Source organism: Drosophila ficusphila, unplaced genomic scaffold (assembly GCF_018152265.1).
Source record: "Drosophila ficusphila isolate 14025-0441.05 unplaced genomic scaffold, ASM1815226v1 contig_791, whole genome shotgun sequence".
NCBI lineage: Eukaryota > Metazoa > Arthropoda > Insecta > Diptera > Drosophilidae > Drosophila > Drosophila ficusphila.
Window position 1 is genome coordinate 25,057,161 of NW_025064737.1, and position 15,968 is coordinate 25,073,128.

A 15,968-nucleotide genomic window follows, 5' to 3' on the forward strand; every position below is an offset into this window, starting at 1 on the left:
CTGGCCCACGAAACAGGCTATATATCTAATAAGAATAAGCATGAAACTGAACTAAAACCTATCCTGTGCTTTTTAAGTATTAAAGCAGAAACTTTTGTTTGTTCCAGTTCTCATTGCCGAACTGTTTGTGTGGGCCTTACTCAATTTATATTTATACATTGCAGAAGTCAAATAAATTAATTCGTGCATCCAACTTTGAACGTACTTTGTGTTTGTTGCCTTTCAGCGAAAAGAAGACCCATCGGGTCTGGAAGTCGAAGAAATATTGGCTTTTAAAAATGTCAATATACCAAGCAGCGTGCGCTGATTTGGCAAGAAAATTGCAATTGCGACCAACTTTTTTGCGTTCAGTTGCGTCGCTCGTTGAGAAATTGTATTTCGTTTCATCAAATGAAGAAAAATCGTACATTTTTATAAGGCCATTGGAATGGGGATGCTGCAGGGCAGCAGGGCAGCAGTGGGCGAAGGGATTGGAGTTGGCTACCATTGTCCAGAGTTTGGCGCCATAGTTGCTGCTCCTTCTTCTTCGTCAGATTTATCCTGGACAAGGGGCTTCAAGGGGCGCGGATCAGGAAGCACGTCACTTTGGCTGTTATTGAATTTGACATATTTCCGCGCAGTGTGTGTTGGTTCAATTGGCTTCTACAGTCGAACCTCCCAGTTCGAAACACAGAATCCATTAAAACTAAATTAAATCATTCCCCTCTACAAAAAAGGGTCGAAAAATTCTCCGAAAAAGTTATAACTTATGTATATGGGCCTCGAAAATAAGGACTCTCCTGTCGGAAAAACATCGAAAAACTTTAAAAGATCTGACATGGACAGGGGACAAAAATGGAAAATTTTAAATGCAGTTTTACCGAGGATACGATTACAAACGTTTAGAGGTATGTCACTTTGGAATCTGACTAAAATTGGCCAAGTTATGGGTTGCGGGACCTCTAGAGCTAGGTCTCCTATTGGCAAAATATCGGAAATTTGGAAAATTCTGACATGAACAGGGGTGAAAATATTGACCATCAGCAGAATGAAAAATTTAAACGCAGTTCGTTAGGGAAATATATCACATTTATTAGGAGGTATGTTATGTTTGGAAACGGTAGAAATCGAATCGGTGTGCAGTATTGGGACACCTCTTGGCAAGTCATCAGGCTCTGGTAGTTCAGTGTGGGCGATTTGATGGCAGATTTTAAAGAATCTGATCTCACAAGAGTCTACTGTACTTGTGGAACCGTGTGTCTGATAGTTGCGCCGGGCAAGGGATTAGCGTCACTGCCATTTTTGGCGTTTTTCTCATGCGCCGTAATCTCCCTGCACGAATGTGACCCGTCCCCGCCTCCTGTTCCAGCCGCCCCAACAGTGCACTTTAGTCGTCTTGTGGGTTTGCTTTGTGTGTATTTGTCAATTTTCACTCACTTCATTTAAGTAAACACATTTGCTGCATTTCATATTTCCAGTCACGTTCTAAGCATAAATAACACACACACAAGCGTCGCCGTAGAAATACGAACGCGAATTTAACTAGTTCCCAGTTTTATATCCGTAACATTTAGTCAATATCTAAAACTGGATTTTGGAAAGCTTCTAAGCTTATGTGTTATAACTTACTTGGATTGGTCAAATGTGTGATATAAAGTATTAGTTTACGACACATTTTATTTTTAATTCTTATAATTTATTAACTAAAACAGAAAAACCCCAATATTGTTTATTGTGTAGTGCAATTTTCTTATGTCTGTTTGTTTATGGATCTTGGATCTACTTGGTTTTAAGCTGATAAAATCGAGATTGTTGACAATCCATTTTCCGAATCGCTAGCAACTTATGCTGGTAAATATAACTTTAAAATATAAAACCGCGTGTCGGTGGCTACTTATATTAAATTTCAGAATATTTCGTTGCTATCCCTTTTCTTATGTTGTGCGGCCTTTTGGCCACATTTCTCCGAAAGTTTCTGACGAGAATTCTTTGCCAAAATTTGTAATTAACGACCCTTTTTCAATAACAAAACAATTTCAAGTTTCCTTGACCCGCGAATAATCTTGCAGCGGCTGCACTTTGTGGGCAAAGAAGTATGGCCAAATGGGGGCAGTGATTTTGGGTAAAGCGCTTCGCGAAATCGAATTCATTGGCGCCCCGCAAAAATTTAATTTGATCTAAAATTTAACTTAAAATTTAAGAGAAATTGATTATATTTTCGTTAACGGAGCAAATTGGAATCTTATAGTTTGCCCAGAGTTAATTGCTTTACAAATAGCAATTTCTACCCAATGAAATATTAATCCAGATCTAAAACAATTTCTAATTTAGTATCTCATTGAAAGTTCAGATCCTTTGTGGAAATGTAAATAAGCAATGCTTCCGTTTTTAGTTATCCCATTTTACAAAGAGCTTGGGCCAATATTAAAGCCTTTATTGTAGCTCAGATGGAAAGTTTAAATTTCTTGGCGCCGCAAAACGGTAAGCTTACAAATCCAAACAATAAACAAGAAACAATTGCTTCCCAGCAACAAAAACAGGAGCAACAACAATATTGGCAGCAGTCGCATTGAATAACAATGGGAATTCGTAGTTAGGAGCAAAATTTTCCATATTGCTGAAATGCAATTGCAAAATGCTGCTTACAGGCTTCACACACACACACACACACACATACACAGAAACACAGAGAGAGCAAGGAAATCATAAATAAACGTAACCATCAATGGTTCGGCTCTGAATGCATCTGCATGGGTGTGCGGAGCAGGCACTTCCGGTCGGGTCGGGAAATCGGGATCCAAAAGGTTGCTACATCGGACCGACCGAAAAGCATTGAATATCTATTTATTTATTGAAAGCCCAGTTCTGTTATAAACAGATAGTTAATAAGATATGACCTGCTTTTAATCGTATTCATATGCTGTCATTATACCATCCGAATCTAAGCAAACTTAAATAGAAATATTTTTTGTATTGTTTAACTGCTTTGTAAGTGTGCTCGATTGTTTGCACAGACAAAACCAGCAGGCGACGGGTTCTTGTTTAACTACTGGATTCCGCATTCAAAGCTCTTTTGGAGCTGGTAACGTAGTCCTTGCTGCTGGAACAACCTTATAACAATAAATAATAGTTGAATAGCTCACGACTGCAGCGGACAAACAACGCGTTCTGCCATGAAATGCAAAAATCAACAATATCCCATTTGAATGCGAACTTCTCTTCACCTTTGAGTCGTTAAAAAAACCAAGCGATATTATGAAAGTGATTGATTCCTATTGCATTAAAGAAAAAGCTTATTCTTAACTTTTCCCCTTTAATATAAAACATTTCTCCTTAGGTTCGCTTTGGCTGAACACCATTTAGATACCAATGCGATTTCCCAACCGTATGCCTAATAAACAACGTATATTTTATATCCCCCGGCAGGAGGACAATGGGCGGAATCACACATGAGCATGGCATCACATTTTCATCAACAGGAATCTATTTTATCGCGCACCCCCACACCGGAGTACACATCTACATTTTATTAGCCTTGCAGCTATCCGTTCACATAATTCGATGGCGCCCCTACTTCTGTGTTTTTACTGTCTTTCGGTTTACTGCCTCCACCTGTCCCCCGTGACCCCTCCACTCCATTGTGCAAATGCAATGAGCGTATTTGTCCTGATTTAATTAAGGCCTTCCAAACACTACATCCCATAAAACGTGGCGGCTTTAAGCTTTGTATACTTGCTTCAGCCAAATAATGTGTTCAATATGCATAACAAATGGCTCCTATTTATCCTATGCGGAAATTCAATCTGACCAAGAGACTTGCGCTCTCCGCTGGATTCCCATTCGTATCCCCACTAAGCTAATGCAACGATTGCCATTGACTGAGTGTCTTTCAAACGGATGATACGGATCAACAGGCAGCATCAACACAGAATCAAATCGTCAAAAAATTTGATTAGTGGTCACTTGGACCTGCAATAACTTGGTGTCCCCGGCCCCCCAACTCCGCCAGTCCCTCCATTACAGAGCCACCACTGGATAGCTTCGATGTGTGCCGAACTTGAGGGTCCTCCTGCACTCAAAAGTGAAGGACAAGCAAGGCAAAAGTGCTGAGACTGCGTAGGGTCCGATGTCCGTGCATGTCCATTCGGGGGGTACGAAGGGCAGTTCGTGTAGGAGCTTGCAAGCAAATAACAAGATTTCACGCTTGATTTTCACATCAAAAGCCGGATAAAGAAATGGAAAAATCTCTGTATCGTGTGCAAATGAAACGAGGCAGCAAACAGAGTGGAGATTGGTCCTGTGCCTCGGATTGTTTATTATAAAAAATAGAAAAGTTAACAAAGATTCGTATTTGATAGACATAGAGAACTCTTTTTTGTGGCTGTACTTTTTGCTCCTGCCTTTAGAGCTTCTCTAGGGAATCCAGTTCCAGCAGGCGCTTCTCCTCCAAATGTTGCTCCAAGGCCATCATAATGGAGTCGAGAAAGTCGGCCAGACTAATCTTTTCATCCACCTCGAAGAGATTGCTACTGGCGTACTGAACGTGAGCCAAAAGGGGCAACTTGCGCAGCGTGCGACCACTTAGCCCGACACTCATCTCGGCCAATTTGGTCAGCAAACCTTCCTCAGCATCCTCAGCCTCCAAGGCCTCGCTCTGAAGAACTCCCGCCGTTATGAGCTCGCCCAGCATGGTCTTGTAAATGGCTCGAATGGCGGACAGGTCCGGGTACCCAATGTACTGCCGGATATCAGCGCGATCCAGGAAGGCCAGGTCGATGCTCTGCGCCAGATTGGAGGTGGCTAGGATGAGAACATTTGGGCAGTTCCGGAAGGCATCTAGCTTGGTGAGCACGGCGTTTACCACGCGCAAGGCATCCCTTGGTTCGTTGCTCGACATAGCGCTCCTGGCGTAGGCCAGTGATTCCACCTCGTCGATTAGCACGATGACCAGGTTGTGGCTGTCCGCCACTAACTCCCCGATTTTGGTAAAAAGGCTCGCCACCAGCTTGCCGCTCTCGGAGAACCACTTTGAGAACAGGCTGTGGCTGTTGATCTCCACCATGTGGGTGAAGCGGTAGTGCCCCTGGGTTCGGATGGCCAACTTCTGGGCCAGAGCCCTGCAGAGACTTGTCTTTCCCGTTCCCGGCGGCCCGTGGAGCAGGAGCAGGCGGTTGCAGGCGATCACGTTAGTGTCCAGGCGGTGTTGTGAGAACGTCAGTGCCGACAGAGCGAACTTCAACAGCTGAAAGGTAAGATACCGTGTTAGCTAATGTGGGGTTCTAGCACAATCTTTGCACCGCTCACCTTCTCCTTAAGTCCCTTCTCGTAGATCAGGCTCTCCCAAAGGCCCACAAACTGGCTGGCGGGCAGAAGAATGTGACTGCCCGCCTCGACGCTTTCGACTTCATCTGAAATCCCTTCGCCGCCTGCTCTGAAGATTGATAGCCCACCTTGATTTGGGCTTAAAGTTTTGTAGAAGTAAAAGCGGAATCTGTTTCCGGTCTCCTCCAAAGGCTTTCTTTCGCCATTGTCGTGCTCCACGAGTACGCTCTGCAGGTCTGCACAAGCTTCCTCAGGCAAATCTGGCAGAAAAGCCGTATTGGTCTGCACATCTCTGTACAGCAGATAGTCACGCAAAGCCGCCTCGTAGGTGGATTTACCTACCATAGCGCTCCTGAAAGGCATCACTTGTTTAAAACTTCACACCAACGGCAGTGCTTACTTACCCATTGCTCCTGATTCGGAGTTCCACATGAACCGTGCTGTTGTTGCTCAAGAAACTCATATTGCAATCTTTGCAGTTTAATAGACGCCGTAAAAAATTTTAAAAATAGTTGACACTTTCGGTGTTTTCCAACCCTTCAAAAAAACACTTTCTCAAGCCAAAAAAGCCATGGTTGATGTCTCTGCTTAATGTTATTTTAAAAGTTAGCGAATACACCATCCCAATCGAAGAATATTAGGCAAAAAATTCAACACAATATTTTAAGACATTCGATTGAAAATAATGATTACAAACTAGTCTGTCAGCCTACAACTCAAGATTGAAAAAAGAATTAAATTCAAAAATCAACACCTCTATTAACACATTCATTGCATTTAACACTAGTATTTAATCGTGGACTCCAGAAAGTACTTGTTGAACTTGCGCCAGCCGAAACGTTTCTTGGGGTCCTTTTTGCTCCACTCGGGCGCAAGATTGGGCATCAGTCCCGCCTTTTGGGCCATGGTGACCAAGGTGCCCATCTTCTTCTGTTGACGGTGGCACAGCCCAGTGATCCTGCGCGGCAACATGCAGCCATCGGACCTGACGTACTGCGATAGGATAAGGACGTCTGTGTGCTTAATGTCCAGACCCAAGGTGCACTCCGGGCAAAACTTGCTTTCGCAGGCGGACTTGAGCATCAGGTTAGCCCTCGGTGACTCTACGTTGACGCCCTCAAAGATCTTCACATTGTTCTCCTGCTTTTCCTGAACTGAGAGGGGATTCAGTTTAAGGGGTTATGAAACAGCCCACAATGAAACAGTGAAACTTACTTTCTTTAATTTGTCTGGGCGTTGTGGTGGCCACGCTACGCACTTGTGTTACGGAACTTCGGATGGCCCTGGTGGTCAATTGCAGTAGCGAGGACATGTTGAGGGCGTTTTTTATTTACAATTTCTAAAAATTGGGCTTGATTACAATGTTATGGTTCCGCTGACCATTCACCACGAGCTGCGCCGGGTTGCCAAGCCTGCACAGACTAGCATATCGGATATAAGTATCGATATCCCAATTCAAAATATGTTTAACAGAATTTATTTCACTATCATACCGTTTTTTAGTTTTAGAATTAAATATTAAAATTATTTATTTTGTTCTTTCACTTTTTTTGTTTCGGTGTCAACCGTATTAACATAACATTAACATATCATACTTGAAAAAAAAAACACTTGGCTACCCTAAAAAACTATAAGTTGCCCCGTGAATGACAACAGTTTTACACGTACAACAAAGACGCCGGCTGGTGAAACTGAAAAATATGTGTAAATCTTCCACCTAACGGACAGGAAGTAACCTAATATACAAAAAAAAAAAAAAAATATGTGTAAGCAACTGCGTGAAATTTTAGGCCAACAAAAACCAAAACCCGAACCTTTGCAGCCGCCGCGATGAGTAGCAAAAGCACACTGGTGTCCTCCGTCATCTCGGGTCTCCTAAGCCTGGTCCTGTTCGCCACATTGCGTTTCTGCGCCGACTGGTTCAACGACTCGCAGCTTAAGGTTCTATTTGGCGGATACCTCTTCTCCTGGCTGTTTATCCTAAGCCTAACGTGCATCTCGAACACCGAGATGGTCGTCTTCGGCCCGGACTTCCAGGCGAAGCTGCTACCGGAAATTCTCTTCTGCCTCTCACTTACGGTGGCCGCCGCAGGAATTGTGCATCGCGTCTGTGCCACAACTAGTGTCCTTTTCTCCCTGGTGGGTCTCTACTTCCTGAATAGGATCTCCTCAAAGTATTACTCCGTCCAGGTGTCCACCGTAGACGCCGCTGCGGCGAAGAAGGGCGGAAAGAAGTTTAAGTGAGCCCGCGCTTCAATTTCAGCCTGGGCTTTATGTGCTAACTAAAACATTCGAATATCTATATTAAACTTTAATAAATAACATGCTACTATAACCTATAAGGTGGTCTCGTTCCCCGCTTCGGCATTGGCCTCGTTTCCCACTTCGGAGGTGGACTCGTTGCCGGTTTCTGTGAGGTAAGCGAGGATGTTTTGGTCCACAAACCGCACCAACTGAAAGTAATTTTAAATATACACAAGATGCCATTGTTTCTTTGACCACCAGAGAAGTATCCTTTTTTCTCAGGCTTACCATTAGCCCTTCCCTGCATTTGAGCTCCTTGTGCTTTTCTTCAAGCCGATCCCTCAGGGTTTTGAACCAGTCTGAAATTTCAGTCACTTCGGGGGGCATATTAAAGCCCCTATAACCGGCCTGCTTAAGTTCTTGGTTACCGGAGTTTAGGGCAGCGGTGGCTGTGAGCATGGCGAAGGCCTTAAACAGGATGAACGTCCTTCGCAGCGACCAGTCTAGCAGGATTGCATTCTGGCTAACTTGTTTTATCATCTCCCAGGCTTCCCACAGCTGAAATGAGCGTCAATTAGCCAAGATTTAATTTAAATTCGCTGACTAACAGTGCGATAAATATGCAGGATGATTTGACAGCCGGAAAGTTTGGCTATGATAGTGCGAAGCAGTCCGAGGGATATCATCTTGCCGGTATCGCTGGCCACAACAATATGCGGGATCGTCTCTAAAAGGTAGATAAAGTGTTGCTCCTCGTCGCTACTGCTTATTTTTAAGCTTTCGAGTATCTCCACGGTTGCATAATGTACCATCGTTGGCTTTAGGGTATCCGAAAATGCGAAGGCCGCGTTAAGAAGCTCCAACCGTCGGTAACTTGGTGTTTCGAACTCGCTCTCCTCCAGCAGGAACATGCCAATTGTTGCGGAGTAGAGGGCCACCACCTCCTCAATGCTGAGATTTCCTATCAGCATCTTCAGAAAACCCGCGTACAACTTTTTAAAAAAGACGGGAGCGTTATTCCAGACCATAAGAAATATCTACTACCCACCTTATCCACATTGCGCTCCTCACAAGCCTCCACGCAAAAACTGTAGCGCTGTAGAGGACGCAAGTGCTTAAGAACAGCCTTGAGCTGTGCAAAAGTCAAGTCGGGAGCTCTAATGTCTATTAGATCTGTTATTTTAGTTTCCTCCATAATTTTGGTTTGTTGACAAAATGCATCCCGCCGGCTAAAGTGTGACCAGAAAAAGGTTTAGCTATTTTCAGCTCGTTTCTGGTCGGCAAACATCCCCATACATTCCAATGATCTGGCAGCGCCACAACAAGGCGCGTCTCTGGCAACACCATTTTAATAGCGTCGCGTCTTTTGTTTAATTTAATATATGTTGCGAAAAATTAGAGAATTAAGTTGTGTTTAAGAATAGTAGTTTGTGTTACGATTATCGTCAAGTTCTTTTTTTTTACCGTACAGTGCAAAGATGTAAGCTTTCTGAGTTGGATTCGGTACCGAATTATAGGAAAGACCTTACCAACACCAAATATTTTTTAGGTCGAAGCCCCAGAATGACGACACTCTGGAGCTAGAAGACATCCTCAGCCAGCCGGTGAAGGATAAAGAGCGCCTGGCCGCCTTTATGCTGCGCAAGCTGGCGGAGAACAAGCCGCCCCAGAACGACAATCTTTTTGGAAACTTTAAGCTGGACCTTAACCTGGACTTTGATGTTCCGCTTGTCAAGAAACCCAAGCAGAGGGCACCAGAAGCGCAGCCCCTGCAGAAGCTTACCAGCCCGACCAGTTCCACCTCCGCACAATCTAATAAGCCGCCTGTGGACCAGGAATCCAATGAGAACCGCCCACCACTAACATCGCCCACCCTGTCGCCTAACCATAGGCGTTCCCTGCGTCGCAGCGGAAATGTTCCGAGCGCTGACAAACTGCGCCGCCATGCTATCCGCCGGCGCTCCCGAAGCTGCGGACGGCAACTGCTTCCAGAATTCAACGATGCAGTCAATGTGACCCGCAGCTTCTCCAGTCCCGAAAACTTTGTAAGTCTTATAACTGCAACCATTTGAATACTCTACGTTAACACATGTACTATTAAAGGTGCCGAAAATAAGCAGCACACCTTGCGCAGAGAAACCAAAGGAGACAGCAGTTCAAAGCCCAGTCGAGGAACTGGCACAGAATGTAGAAGAAAAGGCTAAAAACCCGGAAACACGAGAAGAGAAATCGGTACGGCCGGAAGTCATGTCTCCTGCCAAGACTTCCTCGCCGGCCGCTGAAATCGCAGAACTCTGCATGGAGCGGCGGAACTCCTTTCACAGTAATGTGCTGCAACTGGACTATACTGGGCGAGCGCCTTACTCGCGTCCCGGAACACCGAGTTCACCATCTGGGTCGGGCGCACGACGCACATACACTATGGAAAGAGGCCCGGCACCCGGTCAGTTATTGCTGTCGCCTTCACAGCGCAACAGTTATATACCCGTCAAGCAGCCAGTGGTAAAGATGAAGCGGATCAACCAAGAAGTTGTAGTACCTAACACTCCAGAACGGCCAAGCCACGAACCCGCCTGGCAATCGCAGCCGCAGCCGGAGTTTGTGGTGCCGGAAACACAGCCTCAGGATCTGGGAGAGCTGGTGCAAACTCTGTCGCGAACTGCCAGCTGCCCCATTGTTGTAATAAACACACAAAGTCCAAATAAGAGTGTAAGGAGGGATTCGGTTCAACTGGAATCTGTTCCTTCATCACAAGCTGCCACGATACAAGCTCCAACATCTTCTGAACTGAAAGCTCCAACATCTTCTGAACTGAAAGCTCCAACATCTTCTGAACTGAAAGCTCCTGCTTCTCCTCCCGAGTCCAGGGGCCAAATCTCGCGGGTCGAAGAAAATCTGAATGCAATAATGACCGATGACGAGAGCGATGAGCAGACCAGCACGGTGGCACTGAATCTTGCTCCGCCTGGGGGGAACACAACACGTCAGCGCCGCCTGCGCAATAATAATCGGAATAGAGTTACTGCCGAAGCCCAGGAGAGTTCCATGCGCCTGCTTGACCTCCACCGTTCGGTCAACGCCAAGAAAACGATGACTCGTATGACGACTATACCACTAAACAAGGCTCCCAGCGCCCCCATTAATGGGGAGCAGTTTGCCATCGAGCTGACCCGCATGAGTAACTACGAGATTTTGGATCTCCGCAAGCGCAACTCGTTGAACGAGGTATATCCTTTAAATGGGCATCGCAAGCGCTCTTCGAAGCAGAAAATTATCCTAGAGGAAGAGATACAGCGCGAGCTGCAGCGAAGAAAACTAATGGACGAGGTCGACGGCTTACCTGGAAAACCATCCTCTGGAGACTCCGAGGATTCCGATACGTGGGAGCCGGTTCAGCGAAGGTCAAGCCGTCGACGTGGAAGCAAAGAACGGACGCAGCGCAAATCGCGCTCTAAGCGAAGGGATCTTCCAATGGTTAGTAATTATTGGAAATATATGTATTAACATTACCACCCTGTCACCATCATTAATAATAATCATTGCGTGTTTCAGACAAATGAGCTGAAGAACTATTTGGGACTTTCCACCACCATTGAGGCTCGGCGAAAGCTATCACAGGAAGGCAAACGCAGCCTTTACACAAAGGGGGACTCTGTTGATGAAGACCATTTTTCCTCATCGCCGGTAAAGCTTCCCAGGTTAAGCAGAAGCATTCAAATTGTTCCGCCACCGCCAGCTTCCCTGCGCTTTTCACAATCACTGCAGCACTTGCACCGCAGCAACAAATTCGATTTCGACCATGTGATGCCGGCGCCACCAGAATTCCACGATGAGCCGGAAAGAAACACAACTGAGATCGCTCCTCCACCTCTACAGTTTGTAGAATGTACACCAACATCACCACCGGAGCCCGATCTCCAGAACGAAGACGATGAGCAGCCAATAATGTCCCGTAGCAGAGTCAAGAAAAAGGATAACCAATTGGTGCCACCTCCTATGGAGTATATTGAAGAAACGGAGTTCGAAAGAATCAAGAAATTGGATCGTGCAAATGAGCAACAAAGAAGGTCGCAGAAAAGTGGCAAAAAACCTCAGCTGTCCAATCGGATCGATCCAAATACCGATAAGATCGAAATGGTTCCACTCCCGTTTGAATATAATGAACCACCGGAGCCACCTGAAGACGAAAAAGACGACAGCGATGATGGAAAACCAAGAAGATCGCACAGAAATGAAAAGAAATCTCAGAGCTCAAAGACCTTTAAAAAAAGGCAAGGGAGAGCGAAATGCTTCCGCCTCCAATGGAGTATAATGATAGCATTGTGTACGACATGAATGATGATCACGAAAATCAGGAACCGGAAGAAATAAATACGCAACGCACTAGCAAAGAAGCTCAAAAGAGGGGGGAGAAAGAAAGAAGAAGTCCCACATACATTAGAGTGTATTAAAGATCCGAATGACAAAAAAACCGGATCGACTTCGGAAAAAAGGGTCACCCGAAACCTTGAGACTTCGTCTAGCAAAAATAAAAGTCATAATAACATTGTAATAAGCAAGACTTCAAGTACTCGAGAGGAAGATGTTATCGAGAAATCCGATCGCATGGAATCATTGCGTGTATCCACTCCAACACCTCCTCTTGACCCCGGTGATGTGCCCGGCAGAAATCAAACTTCTCTGGAGGCTTCCTTAGCCGACGACGTGCCCAGCACAAGTCGTGCTGCTTTGGAGGCACTGCAGCGCAGTCAATCAAAGGCAATGATTCCCACGCCGGAAGTAACAAATGACGACGTGGTGTTTAAGAAACCATTAATGCGAGCACCACGTGCGAGATCGAAGAAATCTAAAAGTGAGGTAGACAAATTGAAGCTTTCCAAAATTCCAGTGGAGACGGAGGATCAGGACCACGATACCTGTGAGTATATTTTAACAACGACTTAATTAAAACTTAATATTAACATTATTTCGTTGTAGCCGGCATTCGGCGCTCGAAGCGAGGCCAAAAACCACTCCAAATGAGTTGGTGCCACACCATGGATCCTACACAGTTCGACTTTATGAGCAACTACGTGGGGACTCAAAACCGAGGCTCCAAGTTGAATAAGCGGACTCCGAGTAGGACCAAAAAAACGAGTGTCCCAGGACCAAAGCCATCGGTGCCGGAGAACTCAACCGAGAGCCGGGGACCATTGTGCAGCAGTACCCCACGAATTTCCGATAAGGGGCCCGAGAATATGCCGAACTCTGAATCCCTTGGGGTTAGCCCACTGGCATGGGAAGAGTCTGCGGTGTTGGCAGAGGCTAAAAAGGAACCCAAGAGGAGGAGGGGGCGTCCAAAGAAGGGGGTGGAAGCGGAGCAATCTGAAAATGGGTCCGAGCCGGAACTGGGGCCAATGGAACCATTGGTAACTCCGCTCAGAAACGATGAGGAAGAGCAGTATCAGCCTATGGTCTCCTCCGTGACTCCCTCAGTGGACACACAAGAAAGGGCACCGATTTCGGAGCCGGGACGCGAGCACATTGTGTCCTCCGTAAGTTCGATCAGAAACGAGCAGGAGGAAGCCTCCATTCAACTGATGAACTGGCTGCGAGGCGTTAGCGATGCCCAACCCGTTGTCAGCATGTCGGAAGGAAACTCGAGTGTCTGTAAGTTGAAAATCATCTAATCATTTAAAATCTGTAAGCTATAACATATTTCCAATTTACCCCGCAGCTCATGCAAATGAATTGATGTTTACCCAGGTGGACGGCATCGACTATGCTTTCTATAATACCAAAGAGAAAGCCACTTTGGGCTACATGCGATTTAAACCTCACCAGACTCGAAATAAGAAGAGGGCCAAAGTCCATCCTTTGGTAGGAATATATAACTTACTTACTATTTTGACTTTAGTTCATCAATTAAATCTCGTTATAGAAATTCGTTGTGCAATTTGGTGAATTTACCGTGCAGACTATGGCCTTGGGCGAAGAGCAGGGATCGCATTTTGTCCTCCGCGTGGGCGACATGATTCAAATAGAACCAGGTAAACTATTACTACATTTTTCTGCGGCACCTTTGTTAACTTTCTTCACTTTTTTGTTTTAGGCACCAAGTATAGTATTCAAAATTCGGTAGACAGTGTGAGTGTTCTACTGGTTATCCGCAGTTAGTTAACTCTTTTGTAATTGTACGCTTATGAAGGAACGAATTATATTTTTTACGTTTTCATCACAGAAAATAAAAATAATAAAATGTTGTTTTGTTTAAAAATATGAATTGTTGGTTTTATTCTTTTTATTTCATCTTTCGTTCCTCAGGTGAAGCGAGTTTTATTTGGGTGACATTTTTTGATCGGTTTTTTTCAAATAATTATAGGAAAGACTCAAATCAAATTGTTTTCACGCCATGAGTTTGCGCATGTTTGCTTGTCTTTGTGTAGTCTAAGCTACTCAGATTAAGAAGTTCATTTAATTTCCATTTTCCTTGAATTGTGGATGACATCGGCGACTTCAAAAGCGAAATGGCGAACAGGCGTAGGCAACGCTAGAAAAAGCATAAAAAAGCGACCAACTTAACACCACATGCAACTTTCCCAACAGTTTGCACGTCTGCTTTGTGTGCCAATTTTTTGCAAAAGCACACAAAAACACAGCAGGAACACAAACATAAATTCTAAAAAAGAAAATTAAGTCAACAAAAAGTTTTCCGGCAGGTGTGCCTGCGCCTGCATACCAACTCGTTGATGGAAGCAGCGTTTAAAATTAACAAAACACCATCTGACATTTATTACAGCAGCATCAAGCCTTTGATCATCGCACGTGGCACACTCGATTCTGAGTTCCAAAAACACTTTGAAAAATAACATGTTAAATTTATTTTTCTTAGCCACCTAATCTTGTAAGGTCTTTTAAAGTTCGAAACAAAACATTGAATATTAAAGTTTAAGCAAAAGGATGTGTTTCTATGTTAGGAAATATAGTTTTTTTGTAGCTTAAGTCCAAACACTTGAATACCCTTTGAGTAGCTTTTCGGAAGACATTTGTTTTCAGTGCATTGTCATCGGAATCCCCCAGGTCTCGCTTAGGTGTAGGCGGACTAAAATCAACAGCTGGACTCCACGCCCACCGCCAAGTGCAGCTCATGCATGCCAATCAGCGGTATATCTGTATTTTCCTTTGAATCCTTGCTAAAGTTCCTTGGAACTGCCGCCTAACGAACGAGGTTAGAGGAACGATATCCTAGAAGCTGGATTTCTATTGGCGCCTGCTTAACAGGGAGCCCAACCAGTTGCTCCATTTCACGTTCAATTTCAATTTGTTTAACGACAGAAGGCGACAACACCTCGGTCGCCATGTCAACAGCAAGAAAACTTGCACAGTAAAGTTCTAAAAAAAAGTGAGGTTGTTTGGCTATTAATCCTTGAACATTCGTCTAGACTAATGTACTATGTTGAAAGTAAGTTGAATTAGAATAAATTTTTCATAAATTGCTTAAACCTTTTTAAAACATTTTGCCATATAAGTTTAATATATGTTCTGTTGCGCAAAAGATGATTGTATATAAAAACCCTGCTTAAGATTAGCAATAAATGTTTTGTTTTGCTTAAAAGGTTAATTGGTTTTAACCAATTGAAACACTACACTCAAAGCATGATTGATGGCCAACGATGATTATGATGAAACAAGAAACAAACATTCTGTTTTTCAGCTTATTTTGAAGGTAAACAACTAACTTTATTCTTAGCAGTTGGTTGGACTCAATTTGTCGTAATTCAAGGCTTTAACTTGATGGAAATTTTCCTTTTTCGGTCATACGCTGTAATAAATTGTACTTTTTATTTTTAAAAACTGACCGCCTAAAGTATTTTGGGTCAAAGTCTGCAGTATTCGGTCTATACTTACTGACCCCATTTATCTTGCTCTCGGCATTGTTTTCTGTGGCGTTGAAAGGAGATATCTGTTATCAAGTATACGCCGGGTTGGGCCGGACCAACGGCAAAAAAGGTGCTCATGCATATTTAAAAAGTTATCCACGTGAGGATGTGGTTTTTTGTGGGAGTGTCAACAAATCCATTTTATAGGTGGCTCAGAACCCAGACATTGCTCGGCTCGATTCACATGCATTTGCATTACAGACAAGAGTCACAAAAGTTTTTTTGTTTTGCGGGGGCCTTTGCCAAGAGTGTCTCATGTGACTGCCAAATAAATAGACCCATATCAAAATTTAATTTTGCTTGGGTCAGCCGTGTTTACGTTACTGAATAGACATCTACATAGACACGCATCCACAAAAATGTCCCTCTGCCAGAATTCGTACATATATCTTCATTCATTTGTGCCTTAAAGAGCTGACCGCAGAGAATTGGTTTACCATAAATTCTTTTTTAATTGCTTGGCCGGAATTCGATCATGAACCGTAAAGCAGTTAGAAAAATATT

At 44.2% G+C, this 15,968-nt stretch overlaps 5 protein-coding genes across 5 annotated transcripts; 2 read left to right on the top strand and 3 right to left on the bottom strand.

The window, feature by feature from the left end:
• Positions 1–4,231: 4,231 nt before the first annotated feature.
• LOC108099550 (pachytene checkpoint protein 2 homolog) lies at positions 4,232–5,929 on the bottom strand. The gene is made up of 3 exons (XM_017203132.2): positions 5,706–5,929; positions 5,284–5,653; positions 4,232–5,221 (listed from the first exon to the last, which is right to left on the bottom strand). The coding sequence occupies exons 1-3, from the start codon at positions 5,762–5,764 to the stop codon at positions 4,382–4,384; spliced, it is 1,269 nt and encodes a 422-aa protein (XP_017058621.1). The 5' UTR covers positions 5,765–5,929; the 3' UTR covers positions 4,232–4,381.
• Positions 5,930–6,035: 106 nt separating this feature from the next.
• On the bottom strand, positions 6,036–6,708 carry LOC108099552 (28S ribosomal protein S18a, mitochondrial). The gene is made up of 2 exons (XM_017203135.2): positions 6,517–6,708; positions 6,036–6,455 (listed from the first exon to the last, which is right to left on the bottom strand). Exons 1-2 carry the CDS (start codon positions 6,611–6,613, stop codon positions 6,085–6,087), a joined length of 468 nt encoding a protein of 155 aa, XP_017058624.1. The 5' UTR covers positions 6,614–6,708; the 3' UTR covers positions 6,036–6,084.
• A 228-nt stretch (positions 6,709–6,936) lies between these two features.
• LOC108099553 (protein KRTCAP2 homolog) lies at positions 6,937–7,640 on the top strand. Its single transcript, XM_017203136.2, has 2 exons — positions 6,937–7,067; positions 7,124–7,640. Exons 1-2 carry the CDS (start codon positions 7,064–7,066, stop codon positions 7,543–7,545), a joined length of 426 nt encoding a protein of 141 aa, XP_017058625.2. The 5' UTR covers positions 6,937–7,063; the 3' UTR covers positions 7,546–7,640.
• On the bottom strand, positions 7,585–8,776 carry LOC108099551. The gene is made up of 4 exons (XM_017203133.1): positions 8,594–8,776; positions 8,154–8,537; positions 7,834–8,103; positions 7,585–7,754 (listed from the first exon to the last, which is right to left on the bottom strand). The coding sequence occupies exons 1-4, from the start codon at positions 8,738–8,740 to the stop codon at positions 7,638–7,640; spliced, it is 918 nt and encodes a 305-aa protein (XP_017058622.1). The 5' UTR covers positions 8,741–8,776; the 3' UTR covers positions 7,585–7,637.
• Positions 8,777–8,866: 90 nt separating this feature from the next.
• Positions 8,867–13,804, top strand: LOC108099569. The gene is made up of 9 exons (XM_043208909.1): positions 8,867–9,025; positions 9,095–9,590; positions 9,649–11,019; positions 11,098–11,877; positions 11,929–12,463; positions 12,523–13,194; positions 13,262–13,404; positions 13,466–13,574; positions 13,637–13,804. Coding segments are annotated over exons 1-9 (4,173 nt in total). The 5' UTR covers positions 8,867–9,023; the 3' UTR covers positions 13,702–13,804.
• Positions 13,805–15,968: the final 2,164 nt, after the last annotated feature.

Excerpts from the sequence above, each read along its gene's own strand:
- LOC108099551 (XM_017203133.1), bottom strand. The coding sequence starts at position 8,740 with ATGGAGGAAACTAAAATAACAGATCTAATAGACATTAGAGCTCCCGAC. Across the intron at positions 8,104-8,153 it reads TCCTGCATATTTATCGCACT|CTGTGGGAAGCCTGGGAGAT; the intron begins GTTAGTCAGCGA and ends CGCTCATTTCAG. Across the intron at positions 7,755-7,833 it reads AATGCAGGGAAGGGCTAATG|TTGGTGCGGTTTGTGGACCA; the intron begins GTAAGCCTGAGA and ends AATTACTTTCAG.
- LOC108099550 (XM_017203132.2), bottom strand. The coding sequence starts at position 5,764 with ATGAGTTTCTTGAGCAACAACAGCACGGTTCATGTGGAACTCCGAATC. Across the intron at positions 5,654-5,705 it reads CTCCGAATCAGGAGCAATGG|GAGCGCTATGGTAGGTAAAT; the intron begins GTAAGTAAGCAC and ends GATGCCTTTCAG. Across the intron at positions 5,222-5,283 it reads AGAAGGGACTTAAGGAGAAG|CTGTTGAAGTTCGCTCTGTC; the intron begins GTGAGCGGTGCA and ends CTTACCTTTCAG.
- LOC108099552 (XM_017203135.2), bottom strand. The coding sequence starts at position 6,613 with ATGTCCTCGCTACTGCAATTGACCACCAGGGCCATCCGAAGTTCCGTA. Across the intron at positions 6,456-6,516 it reads GCCCAGACAAATTAAAGAAA|TTCAGGAAAAGCAGGAGAAC; the intron begins GTAAGTTTCACT and ends ATCCCCTCTCAG.
- LOC108099569 (XM_043208909.1), top strand. Across the intron at positions 12,464-12,522 it reads GGATCAGGACCACGATACCT|CCGGCATTCGGCGCTCGAAG; the intron begins GTGAGTATATTT and ends ATTTCGTTGTAG. Across the intron at positions 13,575-13,636 it reads CATGATTCAAATAGAACCAG|GCACCAAGTATAGTATTCAA; the intron begins GTAAACTATTAC and ends TTTTTGTTTTAG.